General features: G+C 39.9%; 1 protein-coding gene across 5 annotated transcripts in view; it reads left to right on the top strand.

The window, feature by feature from the left end:
• The window catches only part of SULF1 (sulfatase 1), a 97,998-nt gene that overhangs the window by 44,175 nt on the left and 32,877 nt on the right, over window positions 1–20,946 (top strand). For all 5 annotated transcript variants that reach the window (XM_027905211.1, XM_027905212.1, XM_027905208.1 and 2 more), the window contains 2 exons: window positions 10,643–10,794; window positions 12,820–12,989. In XM_027905211.1, coding sequence (XP_027761012.1) covers window positions 10,643–10,794; window positions 12,820–12,989 — 322 coding nt within the window. The remainder of the gene's footprint in view (window positions 1–10,642; window positions 10,795–12,819; window positions 12,990–20,946) is intronic.

The raw sequence follows: 20,946 nt of genomic DNA, 5'->3' as shown, positions 1-20,946 counted from the left end.
TTCTTCCATCTCTCTGCATCTGTAGTTCTGGAGACCTTCTGCTTCCTGTGTAAAAAGCAAAACGAGACAAATCTTTAACTTCTCTGGACCTGGTGTTGGCTCTGACCCATGCGTGGAATAGTACTTCAGTCTCTGTTAAGCTGGTCTCAGTGAAGTTGTCATCTGAGTACAGCACTGCTAAATCTCTTTGAAGGCTTTGAAGAAAAATAGGAGGGAAGAGAGGATTGGCAATCACTGCTAGAAAAGGTGCTGAATTTGACCTAAAATATAAGCTTTGTCTCATGACTTATGTCTCAGAAATCCTTTCTGCTTGATAAATGGATGCTTCATGCAGGACCTGGCTTTCATGTTCCTAAAATTTACTATCTTATTGGTTCGTCATCTTTGCTTTGCACAACTAAATGCTTCACACATAAACTGGACAGAGCTAGTGACAGAGCTCTGTCACCAACCGTCTCTGCCCTTCTGCGGGTAAACACTGTTTTGGACGTATCTTCTGCACTGCCTTGCGTTATGAGGGCATGTGGAGATGTCTACCAAACACAGACTAGACCCTCTTATGTTGAAAGTAAATAGGGGTAAAAAAAAAAAAAAAAAAAAAAAAAAAAAAAAAAAAAAAAAAAAAGAAAAGAAAAAAAGTCATATTCCAGAGGCAGGCAGACAGAACATCAGGGTAGGTGAGTTCTAACAGAGGGCAGGAAGCAGTAAAAGAAAATAGAAACAAATGAAAGTACTCCGATTCTGACCAAGGTACATTGTTTGACCCAAAATACCATGGCCTCGAAGATTTAACTTTTTACTCCTTGTAAGATGAGCCTACCTACTAATTAAGCCACAATTATTTTTTTCAGGTGGTAGCTTAATTAACAGCAGATCTTATAATATATTTTTCAAGGATACTGTTGCCTTATTAAAAAGTCATCAAAAGTGTGCTAGCCAAGTAATAATCTACACTTCACAGCTAGAAAGTTTAGTAAAATTATAATGACTCAAGGATACCTGGAAGTCAAAAATAATTGGGAGTGAAAATGAGAGAATTGTGGAGAGAGAGTGGCTACACCCCACATAGGCTGGTAGTGACTCTGGTTTGATGTTGCAGATGTTATGGGCACTTGCCCTGTGCATTTCTACATGTTTTGAAAGTAAATCAGTAACCCTCTCAATGGGAAACTGAGACAGAGAAAGAGCAGTGAATGACCCAGGGCAGTCTAGTGACAGTCCTGATAAGGCACTTGACTAGAGAGCTCCAGTCCAAATGAGACAATGTACAATACCTCCAACCTGGTACTCTGAAATGATGAGAATTCAACTCCCACTTTTTACATAGGATCAAATTATTATATAAGTCAGTGGAAATAAATGGGTGGGGTACTGTTTATATAGTGTCCTCACTTCTTTTCAGTCCAAATAGTTTTCAGTATCTCTAAGGCACTCACTGTCTAAACCTGCTCTAGTGTTAACTAAACCCCCTGCATTGTGATTGATCACATGTGGGCAGACTGTTATGAGGGGAGTCCTGCTGAAGCCACGAGGACTCCACACAAGCACAGCAGGCCATTTAAAGAGAGGTCTGAAATGTGCTCTAATAAACTGCGGTTATAATTAGAGCCCACTGGGAAAACCTGGCAAAGAACAGAATGTTTTTTTTTCTTTCCTTTTTCTAATTTACTCTTCTACTCTGATGTAACCTAAAGGCAATGTTGAATTTGATGGAAACATCCCTTTTTGAAGATTATACATTAGTACTAAATCATGGGCACGAACTGTGCTGGGCACTAGCAGGGCAGACAGTATTCAGAAACATCCCTGCCAAACCAAAATCACTTTTGCTTGTAATTATCATTTTTTAAAATCCCTAAACATTTAAGGATGTTTCAGTGTTTACAGTTTCCCTTATTCACAAGCTGTATGCTAATGCAGCAGTGAGCCAACTGCGCAGTTGAAAGTCCACAAAACTGGTAACGTTAAACTAGAATTTGTAGGAAATAGCATGGAAGACACAATAAATAGGTAGAAAGAGAAAACAAAGCAACTCTGGAGAGCTTCAGACAGATGACACATTTGTTTTAATTACACAGATTCCAGCTATTCATACTAAAGAGGAAAAAGAGTCACACTCAAATTTTGTGGAAATTGTGAGAAAAGCTTAAGAAGTTTTCTTTCATAGTTTTAAATGTCAGTAGATATCCCTTCAGCTACTTAGATTTAGAAATTTAATTCGTAAGGTTATTAGATGCAGAAGTTAGAGATTTTGCTTTATGCTTTCCAGAGTATTGGCTGGTTTGCTGTTCTTTCAGCCTTACACTTTCTTTACCTTCTGCTCTCCTGTTCTGTTCTGCCCCAGTCCTACAACATGTAGTCTTGCCTCTCAGATGTGCCCTTTACTGTTGCCACTTCCCACTGCATTTCACCTACACAAACAAATCCCAGGAGTGTACTACCTCAGCCTTGGCTTCCTCCAGTAGGAAAGAATTGTGCTACATCTTAACAACTGAGAAGTAGGCAAGCATAATCTTAGTACTTTAGAAGACAACACCATCACATGAGAACAGCCAGTATCCAGAAGACATAAATATAATGAGCGTTTTGTTCTTAGTGTGTCACGCTTTGTATGCTGCAGGATTTTACATTTTTGCCAGCTTAAGTTTCCTCCCTTTGCAAATATGAAAAGAAATACAAGTTTAAAATCCTTACCCTGACTTAACATACCTACACATTCAAAACCCTCTCTGCTTAATGTTGCTTTGTAAAATTGCTACATTCAAATCCTCACCCCTCGTAGCCCTTCATAGGAAGCGTAACCATGCAGGAGAGAATGGGAATCTGTGTTGGCTCAGCAGCTGCTGACAGCCTCACAACATCATGCCAAACGCATGATACTCTCTCTTTATAGAATCTCACCTGAAAGAACAGGGATCACCAAATTAGGCAATTATTTGCTTATGCTTTTTCAAATTATCTTTGGGAAAATGTATTTCCCAGTATTTTATTTCTTGCTCAAATGTATCAGCTGATTAGAAAAACGTTCAAGAGTCATGCATATGAGTGTTCTGAGGTCATTCTCCTCCTTTTGTGAGAAAAAAAAATGTTAGCATTGCAAAGTTAAGCAGCTCAAACATTAATTCCTAAGTGGCTGCATTTGCAAAACTCAAAACTCAAGAAGTGACTTGACACCAAGATGCCTTTATCTGGTATGTTTTGACATTAGTCACAGACTTCTGTGTAGTGATGAACAGAAATGGTCACTTGGTTGACAACTAGCTAATGTGTTCAACAGTACATACACATCAGCGTGTCCATTGACATCTGTCACTTATGGGTACATTTCTTAGTCTAATGACCAAAGAACTAATAAAACACAAATATTAGAGGAGACTGAAAGCTAAGGAGTATTTAAACTGTGCACCACTCCCTTCTGACACACAGGGGCAAGTTAATCTTTCATAAAGGGAGCAAAAGCTATGCCTCATGAAGGTGTGGGCAGACAATACGTTTCCTCTGGAGGCAAAGCCAGTGTGTTTCCTGTTCACAGACTTACAGCACAAATCACTGCCAGCACATGCTATTTTTAATCTGCATCATTTCAGTGACCTAATTTATATCCTGCCTCATGTACCCTTTCAAAGCAGAGAGAGTGGCAGAGTATGATACAGAGGTGGGAATGAGTGAGCAGAGAATGAGTCCTGGTTTTCAGATTATTTCTAAAGTGAAAATAAAAAGAAAGAGAACTCTGGGCTTTCAGTTTCTTCCTTTATTGGTATAAAAGAGTCTGGGAAGCATCAGACATTATTTAGTCTATAAATATTTTAAATAATTAAAAACATGCCGCACTTTTCTGAATAATTTGCACTTTCAGTCAACAAATAAAAATGTTTAAATGAAAGTGATATATGCTAAATAAATGCACATAGTCACAAAAAGTGAAATGTAGAAGAGGAAAAAGGCCAAAAAGGATAACACGCAGGATTTTCTAGTTCTACGGTATCATATGAAGTGAAACTTTTTTTGGTTTCTGTCCAGAACCTCATCAAAAACCACAGCCTATCTGCCTACTTATGCTTAAAGCAGAATTCTATGCTATTAAATATCATACAGAAAACATATACTGAAAGTCTTTTAGCAAGTTTATGCATTCAAGTGCTTCATTTAGGAAAATCTGGGTAGAACATTGTCTGTGGAACCATTTCATCTCTTGTTCACATGGCCAAATTATAGTCTTTAACTGCATAATAACATACCCCTTCTTGGAGGGTGAAATTTCCTCAGTTTAAAAAGAGAGACTAGTTCTATCAAGAGACATGGTGCTGGCATCTGCAAGGATGGGAGTCTCAGATCCCCTCTGCAATACTCAACTGCTCACTTGCTGAGAAACTGAGGTGGGTTTTTATCCCATACGTTGGGCCAGGGATGCAGCTATAGGTTTTCAGATGTCTGATAATAGGTAGGTAACAGTGAGACTCAGGAGTCCTTTCAGACACTGTTGTGTCCTCCCTGCTTTCCGAAAGCACTTATGTCTCTCTTCATCCTTCCCCGTTAAGCAGAGCAGTGTCCACTCCTCGGTTTTCTCATCCCAGTTTTCCGGCCCTCCAAGACATCACCTTGGCCTCTGCTCTGAGCCTTGTCCCCCTGCTTGTCTGTCCTCAAGTCATTCCCTTCCTCCCTCCCCTCCCAGGTCCAGTCAGTTCTTGACAGATATGTCCTGTTCCCACTGCTTACCATTAGCGATCTTCTTTCCCAGCCTGATCAGTAAATCTGCTTCTCCCACCCCCCCTGTCAGTCAGCTTCTTTCTCCTTTCATTGTCCAGTTTCTTGGATGACATTGTAAGTCCTGGTCTCCCAAACCCCCACTGCTTTTCCCCCTCCCTTAGCTCTTTTGCTGGATTCCCTGCTGTTCCCCAGACTACTTGTCCTTATCTGGTCACCTCCTGCCCTCTGCATTTCAATCAACTTTCTCCCACCTACTGACACCACTCACAGGTGGACAGGGAATAATGTCCTGAGGTGTCCTGATCTCCAGCATATGCAAATTGCAGCAGTTTTTCCAAAGGATTTTAATAGATGCCTCCTTGACACAGAGTCCATCATGTCTTTGACAGAGTTCCTGCTCTCAGTGCAGAGCATGTAAGTGCTATCAAATGAAATCTCACATAATTTTTTTCAGATGTTAACCACAATTCCTTTTCCATTACTGCGGTTCTCAAAGATGGCTACTGTTTGGGCTAAGAAGCTTGAAAAAATTCAGCTTGCAGCAGACATCCAGTGTGGAAAATTTAAGTCCAAGTACAAGAGAGTTATAAGCAGCTAAAACAGGATCTTATAATGAGAAGTGTCAGGCAACATCAATACTGGAAAGTGCTACCAGCTTGGTCCATAATACAGGCTTTGTTAAAGATATCACCCAGTCTAACAATTGGTATATCAAGTTATCGGCTAATGCCTTTTGCAACTGCTGAGTTATAAAATGTTTAATGATCTTTTTTGGTTGCAATGGTAAACCTGGTAGCAACTGGGAAAGACCCACAAAGCTGGAGAAAAAGAAGAAAACCGGAGGTTTTCTACTGCATTTAAGTTACAAGACTGGAAACTGAGAAATCTGAATTCTTGGCAATGCCACAGCCTTCCTTCATGACTTAGGTCTAGCTGAAGGTTAACCTCTTGGTGCCTCAGTCTCCTCACCACATTTTTTTGGGACAATGCTTATTTCATTTCCTAGGTGGTGTTGGCATACTAAGCTGGCTTTCTGCACCTCCAGGATGTGATACACTAATCCTCTGCAATTTTTCAACAGAAGGGAAAAATCAAACTTCTCGAGTTTGAATCTATGGCTTGCATAATGGGAAGAAAGTAAGGAGGAATTTACTGGAATAATCTGGAAGTTGAAGCTATGCTGGACTCTGTCCCCGGAAGCACAGAGTCACTGTGTGTCAGACCTGAAATGTCATATAAACAGTGCTTTGCAACTCCTGTAAATGGTTTCCTGACTTTGTTAAAGGAAGTGGGTTGTCTACTTAAAGCTGTTGTCTGGGTCACGGTGACTAAACCTTTCTACAGCGTGCCTTTTTAAAGGTTTGGGTTTGTTTTAAATCGGAAACATTCCCATAAGCCTCAACAAATAACAGGGTTATAGGGTAAAACATACATCCTTTGATCCATGGAAGTGCAGAGATGTCCCACTAGTAGATGTAGCCCAGTTCACCTGTACACTAATCCAGTAATGTTGACAGGAGTTAAAAGGACTAACCCTGTTGTGTAATACTGTAAACATTAGTCATAATTGCTTGTAAAAAATGCTGGGGAAAAATGTCCCAGGAATTATGAGAATTTGAATGACATTCAGCTGTAAGGATTCTGGCTTCAAACTCCGGAGATCCCCTGGGTCACATTCTCTTTGTCTTGCACTCATTGCAAGCGCCTGGGTCTCTCAGTTCAGTTCAGAAATCATTAGTTAATTGCTACATGGAAAACAGAAATTTGTATTAAGGCATTTATTCATATTAGGTACAAATATGTATATTCTGCAGCTCCTCCAGAGATACATAGATGTCTGTTCACCATGCCATGTCTTGTTGTTTGCATTAACTTAATTGAACATACTCATACAGAATACAATTATTCTGATATATTAAGGTACACTACATGTGATTAAAAAATAACAATGTGTCCTGGGAACAGTTAGCAAAACTGCCAGAATGCAGATAAAAATTGTGTTATTAAAATGCAAAAGCGGGCATTTATCTTTCCTGTTATCCCTATGGGGGCCATTACATGCAATAATGAAAAGATGTCCCTTGAAATGGCATTACTTTTAATGAGGCTTTTACCTATTGAGTCATAATCTCCATTTTACTAATTACAAGCAGAAATGGCTTTCTAAACCCTCTAACTGCTGAGTGTGAGCAGCTTTTAAAGCTTAGCCGTCCCAGTCAGTACTCAGACTTGGGCAATTCAGCAGGTGTTGGACTACACCTGAGTTAAGGATGGGAGTCGACAAGCCAAGCATGTGAAGACCCAGCATTTGCACATCACAGTGTCAGTTCCTGGGCAGTTCTATGGCATATTCCATAGTATTTTCATTGTTTACAGTCCTCTGGTTAAACAGAAAACAACTAGGACACCCACCCTAATTATTTGCTGATTGTTATTTGGCCCCATGGACACTACTATGCTTTCCTTTTACTCTGGCACTTGTCTTCATTCAGAGCATGAAGAGCCAGACACTAAGTGTTGGTGCAGGGCCCCAGATCTGGCTCACTCCCTCTATCCAGTACTCAGTGGTACTCAGAGAACTGCATGGTGCAGGGACTGAACTCTTGTATTTCAGTAAAAGCCTTGCTTTTCCCTTCATCTGTATAGTTACTCATATCCTCCTGAGCTTTTGACCAAGAAACCAGTTTTGGTTAAAGCATTTTGGCAAATGCCATTCATTACCACAGCCACTGGAGCTTCTGCTTGTATTCAGGGCTTTGCTACACATTTGACATGGGAACTGATTTACTCTGCAACAGGGGGAAACATCTATTTCTGCAAACTGTCATTCAGGGAGTTGCTTAAAACTTGACAGCACTGAGATTATTTTTATGATAAAATACTAAATCATTGCCAACACAAAGGTGAATGGTTCAGGCTGTCAATCCACAGTCTCATAGCATGCACCAAAATATGGGGTTCACGGGGCCAAAAGGGAGCTAACAAAACATTTTTAAAGTTAGAAAACTAAGTCATCTAAAGCAAGGAAATTCCAAGATGAATTGACCCCCACGAGCTCCAAGCCACCCTTTCCTTTTCTAAATTCAGTTTATCTGTTCTCATCCTTATGCCCCAGGTCATTTCATCTCTGCTTTTTATGCTGGTGGCTTTCTCTCAGGTAATAAATATCAAAAGAGAGAGGAGAGAAGGAAGCTGATGCCTTTTTGTTTTAGTGCCAAAACTGAAACTGTGGGAACCTTCTCAGGTCCATAAAGGAACATGCCATGGTGATGTTAAACTGAGAAGCTGGATTAAGACTTTCCTAATCATCTGTGTGCTACAGTTTTTCAGAGCTTGGTCATTTTGAGACATTTTCACAGCCACTTTCGTTATTTACAAAGGCACTACATCAAAACCTACAGACATTAGGACTTCTTAGAGAAAAGGTTGACAATGATTTTTAAATGGGCAAATCTGTTTATTTTTCCCTAGCCTTTTTCTTGGAAATTGCTGAACTGTTTGGCTAAAAGGTTCCATAGTGCAAAATGGCAGCCTGAGTCAGATAGCATGGAAACTATCATCACTAATGATTGAAGTTTGGCAAGACTGTAAATAGCAGAGTCCAGGTCTCTGTATAAGTCAATCTTAATAATAAATGGGGCAACCAAATCATCTTATGTGCTAAATTGCCATAACTCCCATTTCACAGCTTGAAAGCCTCTGATGTTTGTGGGAGGCAGGTTGGCTGTAGAGCACTCTACTGATGAGCATGGCACTCAGAGGTTCCCCAGGGTTGCACAGTCACTGCTGGTGAATCTGGAATGGCACTTGGGAGGGCTGACCTTAGATTTCCCCTGTAACCACAGACTGTCCTTGGTTTTGCTTGGCTCAACAATGCTTCCTCTCTCTCAGTCAAGTCACTCCCCCATACTTTTCTTCACTGCTGTCTCTCTCTGACTTCTTTTCCCCTTCTACTCTTTCCTTAGCTTCCCCTCTTACAGTATTTCAGCCTTTACCCTTATACTTTCCCATGACATCTGACTGAAAGTTTGGCTGCCTTAGAGAGAGGTATGGTATCCATTTCAGGAGAAAACAGTACTGGGCACATATTTCCTGCCCACTGTCACCCTCTTCACCTCACAGTTCTTGACTTCTGGTTGGCCTCAGGAGAAGAAATGAGACAGGCTGGATTGCTTTCTTGCTGGCTGTGGGAGGAAGAGCTGGAAGCCTGGTCTCGTGTCTGTAGGACTTGTTTATATGTCACATTCCACGTGGTATAGGAAAGTAAGATTATATATGACTGTAATCTCTGGTTAGTGACGCTTGGCAGTTCCACAGTTGGATTGCATCATATTTATGTTGCCTCAGGCAAGTCTTAATTATGAACATTTTGATTTTTCCACCAGTTTTCCCAAGAAGTTCCCCATGCCCACATCAATCAGATCTGAATAATTTAAGGCCTTCCACAAAAGTGCTCTTTTGGTTAGATTGAATGTGTCTAGGTTGGACGTGAGGTTTTCCAGTGTGACTTCATTTCCTAGTAGGAAACAAGTACGGGGGTTCGAGGTGTGTCCCACAGCCCAGCTGACGGACAGCAGGTCTGGGCAGCAGCTCTTTGCAGGTAGTCCTGGCTACTCTCAGGGTAGGGAGGCAGCTCTTACCCAGAGGAGCTCTGTCCCTGTAAAGGGGGAGGTCTCTGTCATTCCCTCCTCTTCAGGAGTTTCTCATTTTGCAAGCACCTGGAGTACCAGTGTGCAGACTGCTGAGGACAAAGGCAGCAGAACTGCTGGCACAGGTGACCCTCCAGGGTCTTGTAAACCTCAAGATAATTGAAAACAATGAAGTTACTGAGACACCCACAGAGTAACTTGCTGAGACTGAGCTGGAGATAATAACTTAAAAATCCAAGTTGCAGACCTGATCCAGTGTTTTGTCACAGCACTTCCCAGGCAGCGGAAAAGCAGGACAGAGCCATCTGAACTGAATATTCTATCCAGGCCACAGACCATACATGGGCAGCTAAAGACCTTCCATACCCATCTCTCCCTAGACGCAACACGGCTCCATTTGCCAGTGTTCCATGCCAACATTAATGCTCCGTCCCAAAGCCAGTTGGCTGGTTTTTGGTGTCTATTTATCTTTGGCATAGGCAGTCCACACTTCCAGGTAGCTGGGAGCCCTCTGCATTGTGAGATTGCTTTTCTTCTTACTTCCTTCCAGAGGAATTGGCAGGAGCGCTTACAAACCCTCCTGGGCCCAACCACAAAGGGTAAAATTTTTAGTCTGAGTGGGTTCTGACTTGCCACCTAATGGAAAAAAATACAGAGTTTGGCAGGCCAGGTAGAGGTGCTTCACCTCCAAACCTTTGTCTCTGTTAGTTTTGCCTTAGACAAGATGAGGCAGCAAAGCAGGGTGGGCATTCTCTCTTGCTCTACCCAAATGTGTCACAGTGGGATGGAGATCTGGACTTTTCAAACCTTTTATCAAACTAGCAAATGTAGCCAGGATAGCAAGCCCAAACTTTCAAGTCAGAAGCCAAGTTTCAAACATCACAGAACTTGCTTAAAACCGCAAGGTGTTTCTCAGATGTATCCTCTGGGCACTGAGTTTTTATTCCATATTCAAGTGGAAACCAAGGGCAACATACTCTTTCTAAAAAAAAAACAAAAAAAAAAACAACAATCCTGAAAACATTTAACATGAGCACCAGATTCTAAAAGATTAGGAATAAAGCGTAGAGTCATGAAGGCCCCTTCAACTCTCATAAAATTCTGGAAATAACTTATTTTAATTTCAAAACCCTCTAAGCTATAAATGGAAGATTTTTGGTAAAGCAACTCTGACTCATTCTAACACATTTTCTCTTCATTCATGCATTCTTTTGACTCAGACTAAAAGACTTGGATTGCAAAGCCTCATGTGTGTGTGTGTTCTTTTTTTTTCTTTTACTTCACAGCTTTTTTTGGGAAATACCTCAATGAATACAATGGCAGCTACATCCCTCCTGGGTGGAGAGAGTGGGTTGGATTAGTGAAGAACTCTCGCTTCTATAATTACACCATTTCTCGCAATGGTAACAAAGAGAAGCATGGATTTGATTATGCAAAGGTATTTTCCAGACACATAAATGCCGCATGATTAATCCATATAAAAATAGCTTTCAGATAATTAATTAACCAGGTAATTAATTACTTAACCAACTACAGCCACGAAATTGAGATGTCATTTTCTCTCCAGGGCATTGCGGATCAATTTCCATGTGAGAATATTAATCATTCATCAGAAGAAAGTTTCCCAGGGCTCTTCAGTGGAGTCTGGTGGTTCTTCCCTCCCTGCTTCCCACCCTCCCTCCCTCTCTCCCAGAGAGTGATGGTTTGGTGGCAGGATCAAACAGTAAATAGAAGCCTTTACCCAAAATAATTGTGCCCCTTGTGCCACTGAACTTTAAAGTTGCTGAGTGTTGTCACTTACTGCCCACAGGAGGAACCTTAGCTAATGTTCTGCTCCATTATACAGTGCACACCAAAGAAAGGCTGTATGCCTGTGGTGTCAGACTCCGGATATGACTATGAGAATAGATAAGCGCAAGAACACAGCCACTGGAAAAGTTCAGAGCTTGTTTATGCTCTTGACAAAGTGTGGAAAGTATGCCAAGGTGACCTGCCCACTGCCATGAAGTTTCTCGGAAAGGGTTAGGAGCACAGATCTCAGACTTTCCAGCCTGCAGAAAGCAATCTGGAATTTCCTCAGACTAGCTCAAGGAAGATGATACAGATGTTGCAGCTGCGGTTTCTGACCCATGTAATGAGATTTTATTGGAAGCTCTCAATGCCTGTTTCTGATTTTCCCATCCATAGAAATTACATGATACTGATTATATATTTATAGAGAGAAAAAAAAAAAGGAAAATAAAGAGTATTGGTTAGTTATACATTCCTTACACACACAGTGTATGTAGCTAGAATAAATAGGGAAGCAGAAGGGGATCAGATGCTTTGGGAGAGCAGTCGTATAGGCATTTCACTTGAACAGGCCACAAACCCCAAAATTATCACAACCCTGGTGCCTCACACTCATTATCCATTTTGGAAACTAAAATATCACTCACTGTGTCTTCCATATGCTTGCAGGGTTTGTAGCAGCCAGGGCTACTGTGTGTGCTCCAAGTTTGCTAGAGGAGAGGGGAAGGGGCAGGGGGACAGGGAGCGGGCGAGCGAGGAGGTCACAGCTGGTGGGCTTGTCCTAGCACTGACATGCGACACAGACCTGGTCCCTCAGGCTCTGCTTTTGCAGCTGTTTGGGGCCTCGAATCCACAACATAAGATTAGTCATGCCTGGAAGTGCTTGAAATTACAAACATTGTCTCAGCACTTTCTCAATGAAGCTCGCACTAGACCTCCAGGCCAACAGTGAATACTCTAAGGTGGCAGGTGGTTTAATTTAAGTTTTCATCTTTTTTTCTTAGTTCCATTTCCTCCCTTCCCGTTGTAGGCTTCCATTTGCCACCTTGGCTGTAGGTTAAGCCAGTTTATTAGCGAGTCACAACCTTAATCTCAGCAGCTGCACTGCTTAAAGTTGCACAATTAAATGAACAGAGCCCGCAGGAATTCAACTGCACCCTGCATTCTCATTTGCAATGTCTTTGATAAAGATTTTTTGCAATCTGTTCCACTTTGTACAGATGTGAAAGTAGAGTCTGAACAAAGACTGTGCAAGAAAGGTTTATGTAAACATAAAACCAGCATAAGGGTCAATGTTAGTTGGGAGCCATTACCTTGTAAAGTGTTTTATCAATGAAATTCAAGAAACATATCTTTGTCATTACAGTCTGTCACTTTAAATGTTACTTGGCATTATATAGCAAAATCTGGTAATCAAATTTACTTAATGCTTTCTCTTGTATCTGATTTGCAAAATACTGTCTCATTTTATGTGGCATTGCCTGCTTAAGAAAGTAATTACTGCTCAGTCTTCCCTATGCTCCCTCAAATCATACATCTCTTTGATGGTATGCTTTTACTTCCTGATCTGAACTTTAATGAGGACTTGAAAATAACATAATAACATGATAGTATGTGATCTAATTAATCATGCACTTTGTAACTTTTGCTTTGTGTTAATCGTGTATTCCAGGACTACTTCACAGACCTAATCACTAATGAGAGCATTAATTACTTCAGAATGTCTAAGAGGATATATCCCCATAGGCCCATAATGATGGTCATCAGCCACGCTGCACCCCATGGCCCCGAGGATTCTGCACCGCAGTTCTCAGAGCTCTACCCCAACGCTTCACAGCATATGTAAGTCAAAATCTCACACTGTCAGACCTACTCCCTGTGCCTGCTTCTGTGAGGAATTTGTTTATGGAGACATCGCAGGAACATAGAACTCAAATATAAAAACCTCATAGTAAGCAGTGAATGTTTGCTTGGCTTTTTTGCTATGCTTGCTCTTTTTGCGGGGGAGAGTGACAGCTCTGACCATTATTAAAGCAGAGAGAAGCTCTTTTCCTCCTGGGAAGTTGTGGGAGATTAAAAGGTCAGTATTTGGCTTTGTAAGGGCAGCTTCTTACAATACCCTGAAAATATGTAGACACAGGTCAGGATCTGTTGGAAAGATATTACTTCCTTCATTTTCCTCTAAGATATGTGCTTCCTGGGCTCTAACTAAGTGAATGCATTGAGAGTAAAAACACCCTTTTGAAGCTTTTGAGTGCACCAGATTTGTTTATAGACTAGATACGGTCAGATTCCCAAAATAGCCTGTTAGACTGCATTTTAAAACATTTAATATTTCCTGGTGATTAAACTATAATAAAAAAAAAAAAAAGAATTATTCATTTTGGTTTTAGAACTGAAACCAACTCTAGCTAAAAATCTCTGGATAGTCCTGGATTACACATCTTGCTTCATATGTTGAATATTCTGTGTCCTTTTCCTTACAGTGAGATGCTATGAAAGTTTTCCATTGCACTTGTGTCTACCGTGGGTTTGTAGACCAGTCTTTCCATTTGTTTTTAAACAATGTCTTTGCACATCAGACCCTACCTTGATAAAATATTTCATCTGGATTGTACATTGGTTTGATGTCTTAAAATGAGGATACATCAGCTTCGTAAGACAGTGGGAAAGCTTCTCGACCTGCAAATTGCATTTTGGGCACCCTGCAGTAGCTCATACCCAACAACGTTTTTGTAGTTATATTGACTACTTTAAAATTGCAATGTAGCAGTTACTGCATAAACTGCATATATAAACTGATCACTAGTTGGGGCCAGAAAGAGATTTGCTGTACATGGCATATGGTTAAATATTTGTTAGTTGGTATTTTCTTATCCTCTTACTGGTAGCTACTTTCTAGATACACCACTTTCCCTGACCTTATAATCTTATATTCTCAAACAGTGCACATTCCTGAGACTAGGCTTTGCAAGTAATGCAAACCAGTCAGCCATGTTTTGCAGTTATTTAGATATTCAGAATAATTTCTACCTGTATGGAGAACTAATGAAATTGAGATATTAGTTCACAAATAAGATAACCAAGAACACAGAAGAACGGTAATATTGGGTTGTATGAAAGAACTTTTTAAGTCTGTGTCCTGAATTATGCACTCGAGCAGAAAACAGCAGGGAATGCTTGGGGAGGGGGTGGGAAACCTACAAACTTTTTCACCTGTTTTTCCAGCTTCTGGAAATCATCCTTTGAGGTGAAGCATCCAGGTCAGTGTGCCCCATTCTCTTTGCATCAGTCTGATCCCTTTTTCAGCTCTGATGGCAGTCCCACCATCTTGTGGCAACAAGTGCCATGGTGCCACTCCCTGCATTGAGGACAAAGGTCTGCTTTTTATTTCCTTCTAAACCTAGAGCTTGGTTATGCCACCTGTGTCCCTTACTTCCTATCCTGTGAAGAATAATGAGTAGTCACTACATCAAATTTAATGGATCCCTCACATGTCTCCTTTCAATTGCCACTTTTCATAGCAAGAGAGTTATTTCTACTTGTTCTCACCCCGTTCAACAGATTGCTTCCCATTTAGTGGCACAGACTGCCTGGCCTCAGGCAAGCCATTCTGTCTGCTGAGGGACTATCCATCATACAGGAGGGTAGGATTCAAACTGTTTCCGCTCAGCTGTGGGGACCATGTCTGGAAGAAAAGCACTGGAATCACTGAATCTCCCCCTACGTCTCCCCAGGCCAAAGGAACTCATTTTAGGCTCCTTGCTCACTGTCTTCTGAAAAGTGCTTGTAGGAACTTGCTTTGGTTTATCATGCTTTTGTCACTTTCTACTGCTTGGTGTTTTCAGCCTACTTGTTTCCTAGTTTGTGCTGCTAGACCAAATGGGTTTGGTTAGTCTCCAGATTTTTAACTACCTCTCCACCTTATACGGGTTGCACGTTACCTCCAAAGATCAATAGAAGATCCTAGTTATCTGTTTGAGGCTTAGTTTCATTAAAGTACCTGTGTGTAAATTAATTTTTATTTGTGTAGACTCCTGGGGTCTAAATATCTTGCTCTGCTGGGCTACTTGTGAGAGCACTCGGCTGTGTTGCTTCTTTTCTTCTGGTGTTGTTAATTTCTTGGCAACCTTCTTGCAAAGATTTTTTGCTCTATTGACCTCAAGAGATCCTTGCTGTGTTGTTTTGTGTTTCTTATTGCACTGACTGACTGCATGTGTTAAAGTTCAGTCTGCAGACTAAGAAATGAGACAAAATGAAGATAAACTGCCAGTTTGGGTGGCTGGAGATTCCAAACAACTGATTTCTCTACCAAAAATATTATGCTCTAGCAACATGCCCTAAAAGATATAAGTAGTTCAGTTCTTACAGAAGTATTCAGTGCTCCGTGTGAAAACAGCACAAGAACAATAAAATCCCTCCTGCCAAGATTTGTGTAATTTGAACATTTAACCCTTAGGTTTTCTTCCTTGGTGGTCAAGCACCATTTGAATCTCTTTCTTTCTGACCTTGGGTGACAGCCATCTGACCTTGGATTTTGTTTTTAAAAATGTAGTTGCTGTATCATGTTACTGTAACGCCTACCTCCAACAAAGAAGGGAAACCAGGTCAAAAGCTGCTTGCTGGCTTAACAAACTGAGATGGAAGGTTATACCTACAAACCAAGGATTAAGATAGCCTGTCAACCACATGTGAGGGGAAGTTTTGCTTAAAAGAACAGTAGCTGAAGCAGACCCTTAAATTACATGATGTGTCTTTGCTGGTAAAGTGCCATTTGATTGAAATTCTGCCTCTATAAATTAAAAAACAAACAAACAAAACCACCAAAAAACCAAACCAAAACACTAACCCACAACCCAGAAGTTTGTTTAGAAGAAGTTTTCCACTGGCACATATGAAGAGGGGAGTGGCTACGGAAGGAAATACTCCGGTTCAGGGAGAGTTCTGCCCTCAAATGTGGTCTGTAGGTCTCATTTCCTCCCTTATCAGCATGGCAAGAATAAAATCAAATGAATGCAGTAACACAGTCCATAACACTTATGAAAAAAACATCAGGGCCAAAAAGAAAGTGAAGAATTACATACCATCATTATGTTACAGTCCTGTCCTCCTCAGCACAAACAGCCTGCTAAAGTGGCATGAAAAGCCTTACAAGGACAAGAACAATAATGATGTGTACACTGTTTAATTATTAAAATTAAGTGATTCTTACTAATTCTTATTAACTCCAGTTTGAAATGAAACACAAACTATATAATACTGGAAGAAGCAGACACTATATTGTTTCTAAGCTTCCATTCTCCCCCCCACTCTCCCACTTCTGCTCTCCTTAAAATATGTCCTATTTCTGACAACTAAAAACATTTCTGAAACTTTCTCCTGGCTGCTTTGACCATAATGAGTGATATATTTTCTGAAAATAAATCATACTAATGCATGTACTCTAGCTATGCCCAGAAATCACTTCTGTGGAAGAAAATGGGACTGAAGAAGATGTACTAGATGAAAGCAATACATAGATTTTTGCTGTGGTAATGAACATCAGCTGTTGGAGAGCAGGTTGCTAGACCTTTGGAAATGTTGTTGTTAAATGTGAAGTTATGTTACATTACAATATTGTTCCATCAGACAGCTAAGCAGGAAAGCTCTGACTCAAAGGATACTCTAATGGAATCCTGAATTCTCAGTTATGCTCAGGGCCTCTGGCACTTTAGCTTCCCTTTACCTTCCAGTGTGAATCAGTCTTAGGGGAACTGTGAATCAGACCTAAGCTGTTTATAAGCTGTGAGTAAACAAACATTAGAAGCAAAAATCTGCAGGAGGCAGGTTTACTGAAGAATGTAAAAAATGGAAATCTGAAACACTGCTGGCTGTGCTGAGTTAAAGATCCTTGGGCTGGCAGGAGGACTGACAGCAAGGTTTTATGACTACCTGAAAGAAATCCTATTGCCAAGATAGGGATCTTAGGAGAAACAGATAGAAATGGTATCTTGGGAGATATCAGAAACCTTCAAAAGCTAATGTGAGAAGAGGTAGATGATATGAAAGGCAGAACTTTATATTTCCATTTAAAGATTATGTGGTAGGTGCTGATAGACCAGGTGTGGAGGTAGTGGTGTGTCTGCAGTAGTGAAGCATGAGGAGAAATGCTCTTGCACCTCTGGATTCCCAGAGGAGTCTTAACTGTGATTTTGAGGTGTGAGGTGACTGCATCTGGAGTCCCTGAGGCTGAGTCTGAAGCATTTGGCGGTTATAGTGGTATTTCTTGTAATGTGGACATTTGACCATTAGAGTGGGATCATACATTTGCATCAGTAATAAATCTTGACATATCAATCTGTTGTGTCACTGCTGGCCTGAGGCCTGCTTGGACTCCTGACTTAGAGATAAATGATAAAAATTATCACATTGCAAGTATGACTTTAAACAAGACTAGAAGAAATGGTGTGAAAGAGAAATGTAAGATTCTAGTTTCACAATGAGGTTCTGCAGCAGCAACAAATAATGTTTCTTAAAATAAAAAGGTTTTATGTTTAGCAGGTAACAACTTTTTTACTTCTTTATTCTGAAATATAGCAGTTGCATTACATTTCAGAGTGAAAGTTTCATACCTCACATCCCCAGTTCTATAAATATCACTGGGTATAAAAGATTCTCCCTTTAAAAGGCAGCAAAAGCAGACCCAGTATGGTGAAATTCAACTTCACATTAATACAGATCATAGCCACTGGTCATGTTTGGGTTTTTTTACTTTTAAATTTGCCCAGAATCTAGGCTTCCTACTTTCCAAGAACAGTGGCTAAACCTGGAAGTCTAATTTCCCTGGAAAGAAAGAATTTGTTTCCTTCTTTTATTTACATTTTTTTTCTGAAGAAACATGACCACTTATGTTTGCTAATCATATTTCAAAGAATAAAAGTGTTAATTCTGTACAGAAAGTATTAATTGTATTAATTAATACAGAAATTATTAATCAGTTTTACGATAGGTATTACTTTAAAATGTTGTTGACTTTTATTTTTATGAAATGAAAATGTTCCTGAGGCATCTAAGTACTGTATTATTTTCATTAACAGGAGGAGTCCCAATTGAAACAGATTAGCTAAACACTTTGGAGATTAAAACCCCTGAGAACTCTATGGAATTATTAAAACCAACATTTTTTAGGCAGTATTCTTGTGAACATAATTTTCTTTTGTTGAATAGAAACAGAAGGGAATTAGGAGATTGTAAATAGGAGCAAAGACAGATTTTTACTATGAGCAATTGAACAAATGTTTGTAAATATATTTGTTTCTTTCCACATTAACCCATCTGTTAGAGACTTGTATATATTTAGATCAATTTTTTAGAAAGCAAACCTTATTTTAAAGTTGTACTGAATTCTGTAAGCTCTTAAAACATGATGTACTCTGTTTTATGGCTTTTTCACACAGATATTACAACTATCTAAACAACATTATTCAAGTGTAATCTCCTAATATTTTCTTAAACTGTAAAATATCTTTTAATGATATTTTATATATTATATATTTATATATTATTTATTTATATATTATTTATTTATATAATATTTTGCAGAAGGGCTATATTCCATTTATTTCATTGAATATCACAATTCAGTTCAGTTACTAGTAGAAGATAGTGAAATTCATTTCTGAATTATTTGCTGCTTGGGAACCCCATTTTAATAGATCCTCAAGTGCAAACATCCATTGTTTTAGGTTATTTGGTTTGGATTTATTTCTTGTCTAACTTAAGAGTTAATGTGGTACTCTTTATTTTGAAGTTCAATTTTAAATATATAAATATAGCAAATATGTTGTCAGAAAGAGTTACTGAGGCCTTTTGACCACAAGGTGACTGCTAATACAACTCCTTTTCTCTCAACATAACTATAAGTACCTATTTGAACTGATGCTTACAGATAAAGAAATGATAGATTTTGTGGTGAATCTTCCTTTAAAGAGAAAAGTGCACTAGTGCTTAAAGATATTTACTCCTTCCATAGCCTATAGAACATTTAGTTATCAATGTAGATTTCTCTGTGATATTATTTACACAGGTAGGTGAATGATTACAAAATCTCAGGGTGAATTAATGTTCTCATTATGAAGATGTGTTTACGGGAAAGTGTCTGGCTATGTTCAGCATGTCTTATTGTTAAGTATTTGGGGGTTTTTATTAGTTAAACTGGGGGTATCGGTTCAAAATTTTAGGAATCTGGCCTCTTCCAGTGTCCTGCCCAGTGCCAGAAGAGATCTGTCATGAAGTACCAAGAAGACTCTGTGTATTAAGTTCTGCACAGAATGTGTTGAACAAATGTAAGTGATCAATTGAGCAATCTAGATTTGCCTAGGTTAGTGTATTTTACAAGAATGACAAATATTGCAGTAGCTCCTTGCCAGACTTGGAGGCCATGGACAACCTGAAAATAATGGGCTACCTGACACTATCTGCTGATCATGGATCAGCTAATTTGCTCAGCAGAACTGTGACTGAGAAGAGGTAATAGAAGGTATGGTACATGTTTTCAGCTTTATACTCCCAGTGCAAAGAGGAATCACGAAATGTGGATGTCAGTGTTACTTTACAGAAGTACTTGTCAATACAGAGCAAAGTCGTTCCCAAAAATGGAAGAACAGAAACAGTGACAGACTGTACTCTGATGATTTTCAAGGTCTTATAACATCTGAACATTTAGTTGATATCTCCAACTGCTTCAAGAAAAAAATGTTGTGTTAAACAATTATCACTGACAGGGAAGAGGTCTATTTACATGGGAAAGTTTTCAGAAGTCAGCAGCATTCTCCCCAGGATTCACCTCTGTAGTGTTTGTTTGATTGTTTTACAAAAAAAAAAAAAAAGGTAGATAGATCTGAGGGCAATGTCAGATCTTGTGGCTGGCAACCAGTGCCATTCTGGTGGATTTCTGAAAGGCCCAACAAACAGGGGTACACAGGGAACATAGACAAACTGTGGGGTGTTGGAATGCATTTCTGTCTCTTCTCTAGTACTCTTTCTCTGACACTTTGGACCCCTGTTTCACATTTAACCATCAGCCAGTGACACTGGATGTTTCACAGAAGATCCCATTGCCTGAATTGTCTGGCAGGAAAATTCTGCTCACTCTCTGCCTGCTGCTTTTCTCACCCAGAAAATTCAAAATGCATTTGGGAAGTGTCTGTGAAAGGTTTTAACCGCCCTGCTAAATCCTTGAGTGCTGCTTTTAAAGATTATCCATTATGTGGAGGAGGCTTCCCACAATGGCCTGGGAACATGAGACCTGAGCCTGCTTCAGCAGCTGGCTCTCCTTCCTGGCACAGCAGCAGGCTGTCATGGTGCTGCTGGCTGAGCACAGCTCACAGCCACCTCATCGCTCTGTGGCAGGGGCACTCAGGACTCCACTGGAAAAAAAGTAGGGTTTTACTAGGAAATGCTGATTAATCAAAATAGAGCTCTTTCATGGGAAAACGTCTCGTTTGACAAACTTCCAAAGATGCAGAGGAAAGTTTGCACTCGAAGTATCCTCTTTTGTCAGTGTGCCTAACAACTGATAGGTGACCAAAGTTCCTAAGACTTGCTTCTCCAAGGTCTGGGGCTCCATCAGTCCCTGTGCTAAGACTGCTCAGGCTAGCCAACAACACAATGGCTGTGCTCCTGGGATAAATTTTATTATTTTGTGGCAGTATTCATTTTAGAAATAAGATTTCAACCATGGGAAATTACAAACACTTTGACCTTTCAACATGAAATAAAAGAATTTCCAGCAGAAAAGGAATTCTAGTTTATGCTTTTC

This window comes from Empidonax traillii, unplaced genomic scaffold (genome assembly GCF_003031625.1).
Source record: "Empidonax traillii isolate 1590-97213 ecotype Southwest subspecies unplaced genomic scaffold, ASM303162v1 scaffold1130:size175532, whole genome shotgun sequence".
Taxonomy (NCBI): Eukaryota; Metazoa; Chordata; class Aves; order Passeriformes; family Tyrannidae; genus Empidonax; species Empidonax traillii.
Note: the sequence above shows the minus strand (reverse complement) of the source record. Positions and strands in the feature narration are given on the sequence as shown.